Source organism: Microcaecilia unicolor, chromosome 6, assembly GCF_901765095.1.
Source record: "Microcaecilia unicolor chromosome 6, aMicUni1.1, whole genome shotgun sequence".
NCBI lineage: Eukaryota > Metazoa > Chordata > Amphibia > Gymnophiona > Siphonopidae > Microcaecilia > Microcaecilia unicolor.
The window spans coordinates 98,422,648-98,436,609 of NC_044036.1; the positions used below are offsets into that span (position 1 = coordinate 98,422,648).

The following is a 13,962-nucleotide window of genomic DNA, read 5'->3' on the forward strand; positions in this document are numbered from 1 at the left end:
ATAAAAGGTTTAGTACTTTTTTGGGATTGGCCACTTTTGGAAACAGGATGCTGGGCTTGATGGACCTTTGGTTTTTCCCAGTATGGCAATACTTATGTTCTTATGTACATTTCAGTTTAAACACCATCAAACCCTACACAAGTCTGTGTTTCGCTGATTGTGTCTTTAGGGGTTTTAACTTTTAATTTTAGAACATCATCTTAGCCACATTATCAGGGTTAACTTCCAACCGGTATCAGGAACAATGTGCAGTGACAGGAGTTCTTGTCTCTCAGGATGTCTCTCCTCAAAATGCACCACTTGTTCCTCTGATCCCATCCCCACTAGCTTACTTAACACCATCTCTCCTACTATCACCCCCTCCATCTGTCATATCCTCAACCTCTCTCTCTCCACTGCAACTGTCCCCGACACCTTCAAGCATGCTGTAGTCACGCCACTCCTCAAAAAACCATCACTAGACCCTACCTGTCCCTCTAACTACCGCCCCATCTCCCTCCTACCCTTCCTCTCCAAGACACTTGAGCGCGCAGTCCACAGCCGCGGCCTTGATTTTCTCTTCTCTCATGCCATCCTCGATCCGCTTCAATCCGGTTTTCGCCCTCTTCACGCGACTGAAACAGCACTCTCTAAAGTCTGTAATGACCTGTTTCTTGCCAAATCCAGAGGCCACTACTCCATCCTCATCCTCCTGGATCTATCCGCCGCTTTTGACACTGTCAATCATGACTTACTTCTTGCCACACTGTCCTCATTTGGGTTCCAGGGCTCTTTCCTCTCCTGGTTCTCCTCCTATCTCTCCCACCGCACCTTCAAAGTTCACTCTCATGGATCTTCCTCCACCCCCATCCCCTTATCTGTTGGTGTTCCCCAGGGATCGGTCCTTGGACCCCTTCTCTTCTCAATCTACACCTCTTCCCTGGGCTCCCTGATCTCATCTCATGGTTTCCAGTATCATCTCTATGCTGATGACACCCAACTGTATCTCTCCACACCAGACATCACCGCGGAGACCCAGGCAAAGGTATCGGCCTGCTTATCCGACATTGCTGCCTGGATGTCCAACCGCCACCTGAAACTGAACATGTCCAAGACCGAGCTTATCGTCTTTCCACCAAAACCCACTTCTCCTCTTCCTCTTCCTCCACTTTCTATCTCAGTTGATAACACCCTCATCCTCCCCGTCTCATCTGCCCGCAACCTCGGAGTCATCTTTGACTCCTTCTCTGCGCATATCCAGCAGATAGCCAAGACCTGTCGCTTCTTCTTCTTTAACATCAGCAAAATTTGCCCTTTCCTCTCTGAACACACCACCCGAACTCTCGTCCACGCTCTCATTACCTCTCGCCTCGACTACTGCAACTTACTCCTCACCGGCCTCCCACTTAGCCATCTATCGCCCGTTCAGTCTGTTCAGAACTCTGCTGCACGTCTCATATTCCGCCAGAACCGATATACTCATATCACCCCTCTCCTCAGGTCACTTCACTGGCTTCCAATCAGATACCGCATTCAATTCAAGCTTCTCCTTCTTACCTACAAATGCACTCAGTCTGCTGCCCCTCACTATCTTTCTACCCTCATCTCCCCTTACGTTCCCGCCCGTAACCTCCGTTCACAGGATAAATCCCTCCTCTCAGTACCCTTCTCCACCACCGCCAACTCCAGGCTCCGCTCATTCTGCCTCGCCTCACCCTATGCTTGGAACAACCTTCCTGAACCCTTACGCCAAGCCCCCTCCCTGCCCGTCTTCAAGTCTTTGCTTAAAGCCCACCTCTTCAATGCTGCGTTCGGCACCTAACCCTTGCCGTTTACTGAATCCAGACTGCCCCAATTTGACTGCCCCTATCAGACCGACCGTTCACTTGTCTATTAGATTGTAAGCTCTTTGAACAGGGACTGTCTCTCTTTGTTAAATTGTACAGCGCTGCGTAACCCTAGTAGCGCTCTAGAAATGTTAAGTAGTAGTAGTAGTAGTAGGAGCTATGAACACTGCCTCCAGAACCTGCAGAGCCCTGACCCACCCAAAAATGCAGAAACCAGGTCCATTAATTAATCTGTCTTCCGGATGACACTGTCATCAGACCATAGGGCCAGGAAGTAATATACTATGTAAAGGAAATCTGAAGCTGTTCTACTGTATAACAATGTAAATGCAAGGACATACTTCATGAGGTTACAGTAACTACAGGCTTGAATTTTCAATTAGGCAGAGCATGCTCCATGCTTTATTGATTTCATGCATAGATTATCTGGCCTCACTTACCATTCCATATATTCCTGGAAGATCTTTGAGATCCTTCCATGATAATAGGTTAGTAATACCTACTTCCACAAAAGCTCACCTAGAATCTACTAAAAAAAGTGCATATTTGTGGTTAACTCTAGCACTCGGGAACAAGCTACCAGGGTTGAACAGGACAGAACTTCCTTATAAAAAAATGAACATCAAAACATCTAGAAGTGCATCTTTTTAAATTGGCTTTTGGAGACTAAATTGGAGATTGTTGCTAAGAGTTTGGATTCTTACCTACTTCATGGATATGTCTGAGCTTGTACAACTGATTAATCGCTGTGAACTGCTCCTAGATTTGGTGGTATATCAAATTAAAATAATCAAATTGAAATAATTGATAAATGATACTGCCTAGGGACATTTTCTTACAATACTGGTCTACCTGAAGTGCATTGTCCTGTCAGACCTGCCCTTTGATAGGCACAGGCCACTCATGGCAGACAGCATTCAGAGCTCTGTAAATTAGAATCACCATTAACCAAGCAAGCCTCTGCATCTTGTTTATGAGAAAACACCACCAGGACAGAGGAGCAGCTACACTCATCAGCATGCCATAGTTTGGAAAAGATACCCCTCTCCACATAGCCCCTTCTGTATCCTTCAAGAGCCCCCTCCCACAGTATCTCATTCTTGCATCTAGGGGTGCTTAACAGATAAATTTGGCCTTATGACTCAGTATATTTTTCTTACTATAGGTAATACTAGAAAGAGGTACTGAAGAAGAGATAGATATACCTATATGTGATTTTCAGAAATGGCTATGTGTGATCTTTACTCTGCACTTACACTGATAGCTGTTGGCTAAATAGTTGTAATTCAGCCACCATTATCTGCTTTTAAATTGGTGGTCAAGGGTATGGGCTAAAGTTATATGGAGAGAAGTATTCAGGTCCGAATGTAGAAATAACTAGCAATTTCAATGTTCACAACTGAACGCCTAGTTCTGCTGAATATTCACATAACTTTAAACAGATAAATTATCTATTTAAAATTTATGTGTTGGCCACTAGGTTGAATATTGACCTTACTAAAGCATGTCAACCAATAAAGGTTATAAGGCTTATCCAGGCTGTCCACCTCCATCTCCTCAGATTTTAACTGATCTTTTTTAGCATGTTAGTTCTTTTTTCCCAACTCCAAAGATCTTTTGTGCTTGTCACATTTTTTTCTCAGATAGATTTTACATCTCCTCCACTGGGAGGCTGTTCCATGCATCCACCACCCTTTCCATAAAGAAACATTTCCTTAGATCACTCCTGAGTCTATCCCCTTTCACTTTCATCTTATGCAGAGCCTCCTTTTTCCTCCTGTGCCTTTATGGCATTTAAATACTTCCATGGCATGAATGCACAGGAGGTGGGCCTCTTTCAATTGAAAGCAATGATCTAAGGAATATTTATTTATGGAAACAGTGGTGGATGTGCAGAAGTGGAGGTAGTATCTGAATTCAAGGAAGCATGGGGTAAGCACAGAGGATCTCAAGGAAGGGAAGGGAAGGGATAGTAGAGGTTACTAGTTGGTATTAAAGGGCAGTGTTCTGCCCCCGGCAGCCTTATACTAATTAGTCTTTGTAGTGTAGCCCTAAAATGTGTTTAATACCTTTACTGTTATTCTCACTCTAAGGATTCTTACTGCTGCCATCACTCCCTGCAAAGATAAATGAGCAAAGCATTGTGCGAAGTGCAGTTTCACATATACCACAGCCACCCCTGCTTGTTGTTTAAAGTTTGTTACTAGTGGTCTATTCTCCTACAAAGACCTCCTCTCTTTCTCAGCCAAGCTTGGCTTCTTTGTCTACCTACTGTTATTTCCTGATTATTCCTACTACCTCTGTCCTGATGGGTCAGCTGAGTGTGACCTTTCTCTCCAATGGATGAATGCCCTCTAGGACCACCTCTGCTACCTGGTCTCAAGTTCTGTCCTTATTGGTTCTTCTATTTCTACTACTACTTAACATTTCTAGAGCGCTACTAGGGTTACGCAGCGCTGTACAAATTAATAACTAAGGACGGTCCCTGCTCAGAAGAGCTTACAATCTAAAGGACAAAATGTCAAGTTGGGTAGTCTAGATTTCCTGAGTAGAGGTGTTGTGATTAGGCGCCGAAAGCGACATTGAAGAGGTGGGTTTTGAGCAATGATTTGAAGATGGGTAGGGAGGGGGCCTGGTGTATGGGCTCAGGGAGTTTGTTCCAAGCATGGGGTGAGGCGAGGCAGAAAGGGCGGAGCCTAGAGTTGGCGGTGGTGGAGAAGGGTACTGAAAGGAGGGATTTGTCTTGAGAGCGGAGGTTACGGGTAGGGACGTAAGGGGAGACGAGGGTAGAGAGGTAAGGAGGGGCTGCAGATCGAGTGCATTTGTAGGTTAGTAGGAGAAGCTTGAACTGTATGCGGTATCTGATTGGAAGCCAGTGAAGTGACTTGAGGAGAGGGGTGATATGAGTATATCGGTCAAGGCGGAAGATAAGACATGCGGCAGAGTTCTGGATGGACTGAAGGGGGGATAGGTGGCTAAGTGGGAGGCTGGTGAGGAGTAGGTTGCAGTAGTCAAGGCGAGAGGTAATGAGAGAGTGGATGAGAGTTCGGGTGGTGTGCTCAGAGAGGAAGGGGCGAATTTTGCTAGTGTTGTAGAGGAAGAAGCGACAGGTCTTGGCTATCTGCTGGATATGCGCAGAGAAGGAGAGGGAGGAGTCGAAGATGACGCCGAGGTTGCGGGCAGATGAGACGGGGATGATGAGGGTGTTATCAACTGAGATAGAGAGTGAAGGGAGAGTAGAAGTGGGTTTGGGTGGGAAAACAATAAGTTCAGTCTTGGCCATGTTCAGTTTCAGGTGGCGGTTGGACATCCAGGCAGCAATGTTGGATAAGCAGGCCGATACTTTGGCCTGGGTTTCCGCAGTGATGTCTGGTGTGGAGAGATACAGCTGGGTGTCGTCAGCATAAAGATGATAGTGGAAACCATGAGATCAGATCAGGGAGCCTAAGAGGTGTAGATTGAGAAAAGGAGGGGCTCAAGGACAGATCCCTGAGGAACTCCAACAGAGAGCGGGATAGGGGAGGAGGACGAACCATGAGAGTGTACTCTGAAGGTACGATGGAAGAGATAAGAGGAGAACCAGGAGAGGACAGAGCCCTGGAACCCAAAGGAGGACAGTGTGTCAAGAAGTAGGTTGTGATTGACAGTGTCAAAAGCGGCGGATAGGTCGAGGAGGATGAGGATGGAGTAGTGACCTTTGGATTTGGCAAGGAACAGGTCATTGCAGACTTTAGATAGTGCCGTTTCTGTCGAGTGTAGGGGGTGAAAGCCAGATTGAAGCGGATCGAGGATGGCATGAGAGGAGAGAAAATCAATGCAGCGGCTGTGAACGGCGCGTTCAAGTATCTTGGAGAGGAAGGGTAGGAGGGAAATGGGGCGGTAGTTGGAGGGACAGGTAGGGTCAAGAGATGGTTTTTTGAGGAGTGGTGTGACCATAGCATGCTTGAAGGTGTCCAGGACAGTTGCAGTGGAGAGAGAGAGGTTGAGGATATGACAGATGGTGGGGGTGATAGTAGGAGCGATGGTGCTAAGTAGGTTGGTGGGGATGGGGTCTGAGGAACAGGTGGTGGATTTCGAGGAGGAGAGGAGATGGGCGGTTTCCTCTTCGGTGATATCAGGAAAAGAGGAGAAGGAGGCCTGGGTTGGTTGGTTAAGAGAGTGGGTTATAGGATGAAGAGGAGGAGAAGGTTTGGTGGTGAATACGAGGTTGATTCTCTGGACCTTGTCACGGAAGTAGTCGGCCAGAGATTGAGGAGAGAGTGAGGGGGGGGGGGGTGGGAGCAGAGGGCACTTTGAGGAGGGAGTTGAGGGTGGCGAAGAGACGACGAGGATTAGAGCTGAGGGAATTAGTCAATTGGGTGTAATAGTCCTGTTTGGCGAGGAATAGGGAGGATTGGAAGGAGGATAGCATGAATTCGAAGTGAATGAAATCAGTATGGGTGCGAGATTTCCTCCAGAGGCGTTCAGCCGAACGTCGCAGGAGCGAAGGTATCTGGTGCAAGGGGTCAGCCAGGGCTGGGGATTGGTACGCCTTGTGGGACGGGAGATGGATGGTGCAAGGGTGTCTAGAGCAGAGGAGAAAGTGGCATTGTAAGTGGAGACAGCTTTGTCAACAGATTCAGCGGACATGATGGAAGGGAGGAGATCAGAGATACTAGAGGATAAGGTGAGGGGGTCAACAGCCTGGAGATTTCTGGAAGTAGTATTTAGTGTTGGGCGAGAATGAGGGGGAGGGTGCTAAAGTGTGAATGTGATTAGGTGATGGTCAGAGAGAGGAAGAGCTGATGCGCGGAAATTGGAGGGTGAGCAAGTAGAAGAGAGGACGAGATCAAGACAGTGGCCAGATTTGTGAGTAGGGGTGGAGGAGCTCAGTTGGAGGTTGAAGGAGGAGGTAAGAGTGAGGAACTGAGAAACATATGAGTTAGATGGGTTATCAATGTGTATGTTGAAGTCACCAAGAATGAGGGATGGGGATGAGGGCTCAAGAAAAACGGAGAGCCAGGCATCGAAGTCGGTAAAGAAGGACGGGAGGGACTTATTAGGGGGGCGGTAAATGACTGCAACTCTGAGTGGCAGCGGGTGGAATAGACGGATGGAGTGAACTTCAAAGGATGAGAAGCAGTGAGACTGAGGTAGGTGGAGAGGTTGAAAACTGCAGGAGGGCGAAAGTAGTAGCCCGACGCCGCCTCCGCGACCAACTGGGTGGGGCGAATGGGAGAAAAGATAGCCTCCGTGGCATAGGGCCGCGATTGAGGCAGAGTCGTCAGGGGTGAGCCAGGTTTCAGTTAGGGCGAGCAGTTGAAGGGAATGGGAGATGAAGAGATCATGGGTGAAGGGAAGTTTGTTGCAGATTGAGCAGGCAAGGGGAGGGAGGAGGGGGGGAGGAGGGGAATGGAGATGAGATTGGAGATATCGCGGGAACGTTTGCATAGATGAGATGAGGATGAGGACAGGTGTGGGGGACCTGGGTTGGGATTGATGTCTCCCGCGGATAGCAGGAGAAGGAGCAAGAGAGTGCGGAGAAGGGTGGGTGAGGAAGGGCGACGAAGGCGACGAAGATGGGATTCGCTTAGGAGGAATGGGGAAGGGTTCATGGCAGGAAGGAGGTGTTGAAGGTTGAGAGCTAGGAAGGAGGAGGAGGACAATAGGGATGGTGAGGTGGTGGGGGATAGGGGTAGGTAGGGTATTGCATTAGTGAGCAGGACGGGAGAGGACATGGATGGGTAGTGAGATCGTGTGGTATACAGTGGTGGGAGGGGGAAAAGATTAGGGAGGGACAGGGCAAGGAGTAGAATGTGAATGGGGGCCATGAGTAGTGACTGAGGTGTTCACAGGGCAGGTAGATGGGCTGGGAGACAGGCAGGTGAGGGTGAGCAGTCGGGCAGGGAGTGATGAGCTGGTAGGAAGATGGGCTGGGAGGCAGGCAGGTTTCAGGGTGGGCAGTCAGTCAGTCAGGTGATTGGCTAGTGGGCAGGAGCAGATGGATTGGGCAGCAGGTTGAGTGGCTAGCAGGCAGGAGCAAGTGGATTGGGCAGCAGACAGGCAGGAGCAGGTGAGTGCGGTGGAGAGCACAGCAGCAGTACTGGAACAAGCTGGAATGGTATGAAGCAAGAGCTGGCGGACTAGAACAAGCTGAAGCAGATGAACTGGAGCAAGCTGGATTAGGCGGGCTGGAACAGGCTGGATCAGGCAGTCTGGAGCAAGCTGGAGCAGAGGCCTGGAGCAGAAGGCCTGGAGACAGTGATAAACAGGAACTCCAGCTGGCTCGTGGCTTCCAGGGTTCAGCTGCCTGGGCGTGTGGGTGCTCTTCTCGACTCCTCTGGCCCATGAGCTCAGATATTCTCCATCTTGCCTTGGACAGCATATGTCATCCTGCCCCCCCCCCCCCCTAAGAAAACTTTTCTTTTTACCTTGATCATTTTTTCTCTCACGATATCACACAAACCCAGCACCCTATCTCTGAACTGCTTTCATCTACCTGACCACTCTCTCACCTCTGCAACAAAGCTTCCTCCTCTTTAAATTTCCACCTCCACCCTCTGATTCAACTTTCAGAACTACAAAGTCTATTGCCTTTGGGAGCCCTTCTGAGATTCTACTAACTGTGATTAAATTAGCCTCATTTATTCAATAAAGTAACATTCAGAAAATAAAGAGATTTCAGGTGTGTGATGGCGTGCAGAGGTTATGCTTCTTGGATATTAAAGTTATAAGGATATTACGCTTTAAGAGGCCTTGTCAGGCAGACTGGATAGGCCATATGGTCCTTACCTACTGTCATTTTCTATGTCTCTGTCTATGACACTTGTTTTGTTTTCACCACCAACAACGAAGAGAACATTACATGGATGCCATGTCATCCAGAGAGGTAGAATGGATAGAAATAGCCATGTGTGTTATATTTTATTCCAGAATACAAACAGAATAAAGTGCATTCTTCATTGTTCACCTCTCTATGTCAAATCTATTTAATTTTGTTTCTTAAGACTCAGTCTTTCCAGGATCAGTATGTTGTATTGCATTGATCTGAATAAGTATCCATGTGTTTCACATATATACTCAGAGCTGCCTTTTCCTTGTTTGTGTTAGGTGTCCAGGCTGTTGGTCTGGGAGTTTGTGAGTGGCTTCTCACCATCCTGTCATTCCTCCTGCTTTTGCTTACCTTGCCAGTGTCTATCTGGTTCTGTATGAAGGTAAATAAAGCTCCTCACCACAACAGTTCTTTTAGCCCCACTGTTTCATTTGTGGGAAGGACTTTGGGCAAGTGTCAAGGGCTGTTAGGCCAAGGCTGTTTTTAGAGACAATACAGCAAACAAAAATAACTAGCCTCCATCCTATCCACCTTCTATTCATTGACAAACGGGAGGAGACGTGGATTGTATACCAGTGTAATTACTTCATCCATCGGTGTAAGCCCTCTTAATGTCAATAATTAAAGAAGATTCAGAGTTTAAATACCATGAAATCTATGACCCTATCATTTGAAAAGTAAGAATAAACTTTGTAATTGTGTGTGACTGATACACCCTTGATCCATCCAAAGTCCTCAGAAATTCACACAAATAACTCCTCTACTTTCCCATCTTCTCTGTTTTTCCCAGCCAGTGGAATAAGTCCTGTGTTCTGAGATGATCATACAATAAGGGCATCACTGAACCGAGAAAAAGAAGCCTTTCTAGCCTTAGACCAAGCCTTTGTCTCTGCCCCGTCTCTCTTTTCCATCACTTCTTTTAGTACCTGTGCCTTTATCATTCTTTCCATCTCATTTTTCTTCCTTCTTGCTGTGATATTTCAGATTGTGCGTGAGTACGAGAGAGCAGTTATATTCCGACTGGGGCGTCTCCTTCCTGGAAGGGCTAGAGGACCAGGTAACTAACCTGATTTTGCCTCATTTTCTTCTAGGTCTTTCTTTTACCAGAGTCTCGGAGCATCCAGCTCTCCCCTCCCATCGTGGGGAACATATAGTTGAAGCAACAGGGATCCCTCATCTGTACAAGTACTGTGTCCCTTTCCAATCTATATTACCATATTCTTCTTGTGCTTGACCTCTTGCTGCCCAGTTTTTTTAACTAGCAGGATGCAGCACATTATCCCATTAATTCTATAAAATGGGGCACCCAACTTTACGCTTAGCGTGCAAAGTTAGGTGCCCAATTTTTAGAGTAAGGTCAGTTGTGTGTACAACTTGATTTAACAATTGGCTGTTAATTGGAGTTAACAGTCAATTATTGGCTTAAATTGGTGTTAATTGGCACCATTTGGCTGTTGCTCGCAGAACTGATGCTATTCTAGAAGCTGCATGTGCAGGGGGCATGGCCATAGGTGGAGCATGGGGGAGATTAGGGACCTGTCTATGAGTTATACGTGCAGAGTATAGAATTCTAGGAGTTACACACCTAACTGTCAACAGTTAGGTGCCAGGCTTGGACATGGTGTAAGTACTCGCACCCAAAGTTAGATGCAAAACTGCAGACATGCTAGTATTCATGCCCTTACAAAATTTGCATTCAGTGAGCATCATCCTGGTGCCATTCAGCACCATTTAATGAATTTACCCCATAAGTCCCATTTTTAATAGCAGTAAGGGGCCCTTTTACAAAGTGGCGGTAAGCCCACCACAGGCTTACCATGCGCCAATATGGAGCTACCTCCGGCCCAACGCGGGCACCGGCAGTAGTTTCACCCCCAGCATGCAGTATTTCTGGTGCTAGGGGAAATAGTCAAAAAAATATTTCCACAGCTGCTAAACTGGCAGTAATCGGGCAGCGCTGTGTGCCATCCAGTTACCACTGGGTTAGCCTGGGAGCCCTTACTGTCACCTCAATGGGTAAGTGCTCCCCCCCCACATGGCCATATGGTAAGTGAAATCTTACCGCATGGCCATTTCTTTTTTTTTACCTTTTTACCCGCTGCAGCAAAAACAGCCCCTGCCACTAGTGCAGGGCCCTTTTTACCGCAGCTTGATAAAAGGACCCCTAAGTGTATTCCCATTATAAAATGGGAAATAAATGTATCACTTTTTGACCTGCCCAAACCATGCCCTAGATATGCCTTTCTGAATCTGGGCAGCCTAGGGCATCTATATGTGTAAATAGTGGCATTCTGAGGTTGCCATTTTCACTACACATGTGAATGCATCTAATTACACATGGAGATGCTCTGCAAGGCTTCTAAAATGACCTCCTATTTCTAGGTTTGCCCGAATGCTGATACAGGCACGAGTCGTAACCTGAGAATGAGATTTCAGCTCAGGGGAGCTAATCTGCTTTTGTTGAACAGGTCTTTTCTTCTTCTTGCCATGCCTGGACACCTATCATAGAGTAGACCTTCGCCTGATGACCACTGAGATCCACTTTCATGAGGTAGGCGCTATTTTATGATTATTATTACAACCATTTGGAAATAAATGCTAATAAATAGAAATAAATCGAAACAGAGAAAAAAAATATAAAATGATACCTTTTTCATTGGACTAACTTAATACATTGTTCAGTTAACTTTCGAAGGTAACCCTTCTTCAGATCAGAAATGCTGAATGCAGACTGGTAGCTGGTGTTTCCTCTGACTTCATGTTGGCATTTAAAAATGCATTTGGATATCAATGGCTTGACTGTTCTGTCAGTCTCTGGGCTATCAATAAAATTAATTCTGTGAGTGTAATTACTGATCTTTTAACAGTGAGAAGCATGAGATCTGGGAATACTCCTTTTGACCCACACACAATAATTGTGGCTATGTCAGCGCTTACCCTGCTAATCAATAAATATCGATCTTGACTTCAGAAAATCTGTGTTTTTTTTTCTGCCTAGATTGTAACCAAAGACATGTTCACTCTGGAGATCAGTGAGATCTGCTATTACAGAATGGAAAATGCCCGTCTCCTCCTTACCTCCATCTTCAATTTGTCCACTGCTCTGCAGCTTCTAGTACAGACAACCACTAAACGGCTACTTGCACACAGATCCTTCTCGGAAATCCTGCTAGAGAGAAAAAGCATTGCCCAGGAACTTAAGGTACAGAAGTGGGAAGGTAGGGCAGACAAAATGAGAGCAATGGATCAGGGGAGGGAAGAGAAACGGCTAGGGGCTAGTATAGTAGGTGGCTGTCATTCCAATTCTTGAGCCACACCTAGCCAGTCAAGTTTTCAGAATGCCCACAATGAATATGCAAGAAATAGATTTGCAAACAGTGGAGGTTGTGCATGCAAATTTATCTCATGTATATTCATTATATAAATTCATCTACTGAGTATACTCTTATATCTAGTTAAAACATTTGTTACTTACAATAGTAACTGTTCTAGATTTTTTTCTTCAATACAAACAGAGTGGGGGAGTGGCCTAGTGGTTAGAGCACCAGTCTTGCAATCCAAAAGCAGTCAGTTCAAATCCCACTGCTGCTCCTTGTGATCTTGGGCAAATCACTTAACCTTCCATTGCCTGAGGTACAAACTTAGATTGTGAGCCCTCCTGGGACAGAGAAATATATCCAGTGTACCTGAATGTAACTCACCTTGAGCTACTACTAAAAAAAGGTGTGAGCAAAATCTAAATAAATTTATTAAATTTCCATAAACACATAAAAGTCTCCTCTCCTTAATATCAATCACACTCTCCTCATTCATCCCAATCTAACTTAAAATACTTTTTCCTACATATCCTCTACCGCTAGAGAATGCATGCCTGCGCCCCAAATGAATACATGGCATAATACCAAACAGATCTAATACTTTTCTTGATTTGTTAACCATATGATAGAGTCTTTCATTTCAAATATGTCAAAACACCATATATTTTCTGCTCAGGTTTGATATATTTGAAGTGAAAGACTCTATCATATGGTTAACAAATTAAGGGGGTCTTTTACTAAAGCTTAGCTCGAGCTATCTGCAGCAGGGCCCATTTTATTCCAATAGGCACTGCTACAGATGACTCGAGCTAAGCTTCAGTAAAAGACCCCCTAAGAAAAGAATTAGATCTGTTTGGTATTACAACATGTATTCATTTGGGGTGCAGGCATGCATTCTCTAGCAGTAGAGGATATGTATGAAAAAGTATTTTAAGTTAGATTGGGATGAATGAGGAGAGTGTGACTGATATTAAGAAGAGCTTTTATGTGTTTATGGAAATTTAATAAAGCATTTTGTATTGAACAAAAAAGTCTAGAACAGTTACTATGGTAAGTAATAAATGTACTGTATGTTCATTAGGGATATCCTGAAAACCTGTCTGGCTGGCTGTTTTCTGAGAACTGGGATGAGAACCGCTGGACTAGTAGAGGGGAAAGGACAGTGAGCATTTCATGAAGGTTAACTACATATGCATGTATGTTACTGTCACCTTTATCCCTACATAGAGTGAATGTGGATGTCACTTTTCTCTATTTTTGAAAGGCCAAGGACATGACGAGTAAAGAAAGAGGAAGGTTAAGAGGCAGATTTTGGTTGGTAAGGTGGAGAATTGGTGGGGAGGGGTTAATACCTTTCTTCTTTTCAGGTGCTTGTTGAAGTAAGATCATTTGAGATTCTGTCAATGTGCTGGGAGGGGTTATAAGGGCTCAGGCCCATTTTGGCAGTTTATTGTTAAGGGGGGAGGTGTACAAATTTAAGGCAGAGGTTGGCCAGGAGGTGGAGGGTAGTGCTAAAAGGAAAGAGTGGGAGGGATGTTTTTGTACTTATCTACTTTGTGCCATAGACTGGATAGTTGTCCATATGTTTTGGGATACTGAGGAGATTGGGGGGTGATGGAGTGTGGGAGGGTGGGAATAAAATTGGAATGTTATACTGTTTTCTACTATGGATGGTTGGATACAGACCTACTCCTAATGTTACTTTGGTTTTCATTGTGTTATTATTATTATTATTATTAGCATTTGTATAGCGCTACCAGACACACGCAGCGCTGAACACCTGATACAAAGAGACAGTCCCTGCTCAAAAGAGCTTACAATCTAAATAATACAGACAGACAAGACAGTTACGGGTGAGGGAAGTAATGGGTGAGAAGGGAGGAAGGAACAAGGGGAGGGCAATTGTGGCTAGGAGCTAAAAGCAGCAGTGAAAAGTTAGGTTTTCAGCATAGATTTGAAAACAGGTAGAGCAGTGGCGTTCCTAGGGGGGCTGACACCCGGGGCGGAT

General features: G+C 45.6%; 1 protein-coding gene across 2 annotated transcripts in view; it reads left to right on the top strand.

The window, feature by feature from the left end:
- Positions 1 to 13,962, top strand: part of NPHS2 (NPHS2 stomatin family member, podocin) — a 47,753-nt gene that overhangs the window by 12,448 nt on the left and 21,343 nt on the right. For both annotated transcript variants that reach the window (XR_003942443.1, XM_030205826.1), the window contains exons 2-5: positions 8,916 to 9,019; positions 9,622 to 9,694; positions 11,106 to 11,188; positions 11,636 to 11,839. Coding sequence is in view for 1 of the 2 variants with exons in the window: in XM_030205826.1 (XP_030061686.1) it covers positions 8,916 to 9,019; positions 9,622 to 9,694; positions 11,106 to 11,188; positions 11,636 to 11,839 (464 nt within the window). In the remaining variant the exon portion in view is untranslated. The remainder of the gene's footprint in view (positions 1 to 8,915; positions 9,020 to 9,621; positions 9,695 to 11,105; positions 11,189 to 11,635; positions 11,840 to 13,962) is intronic.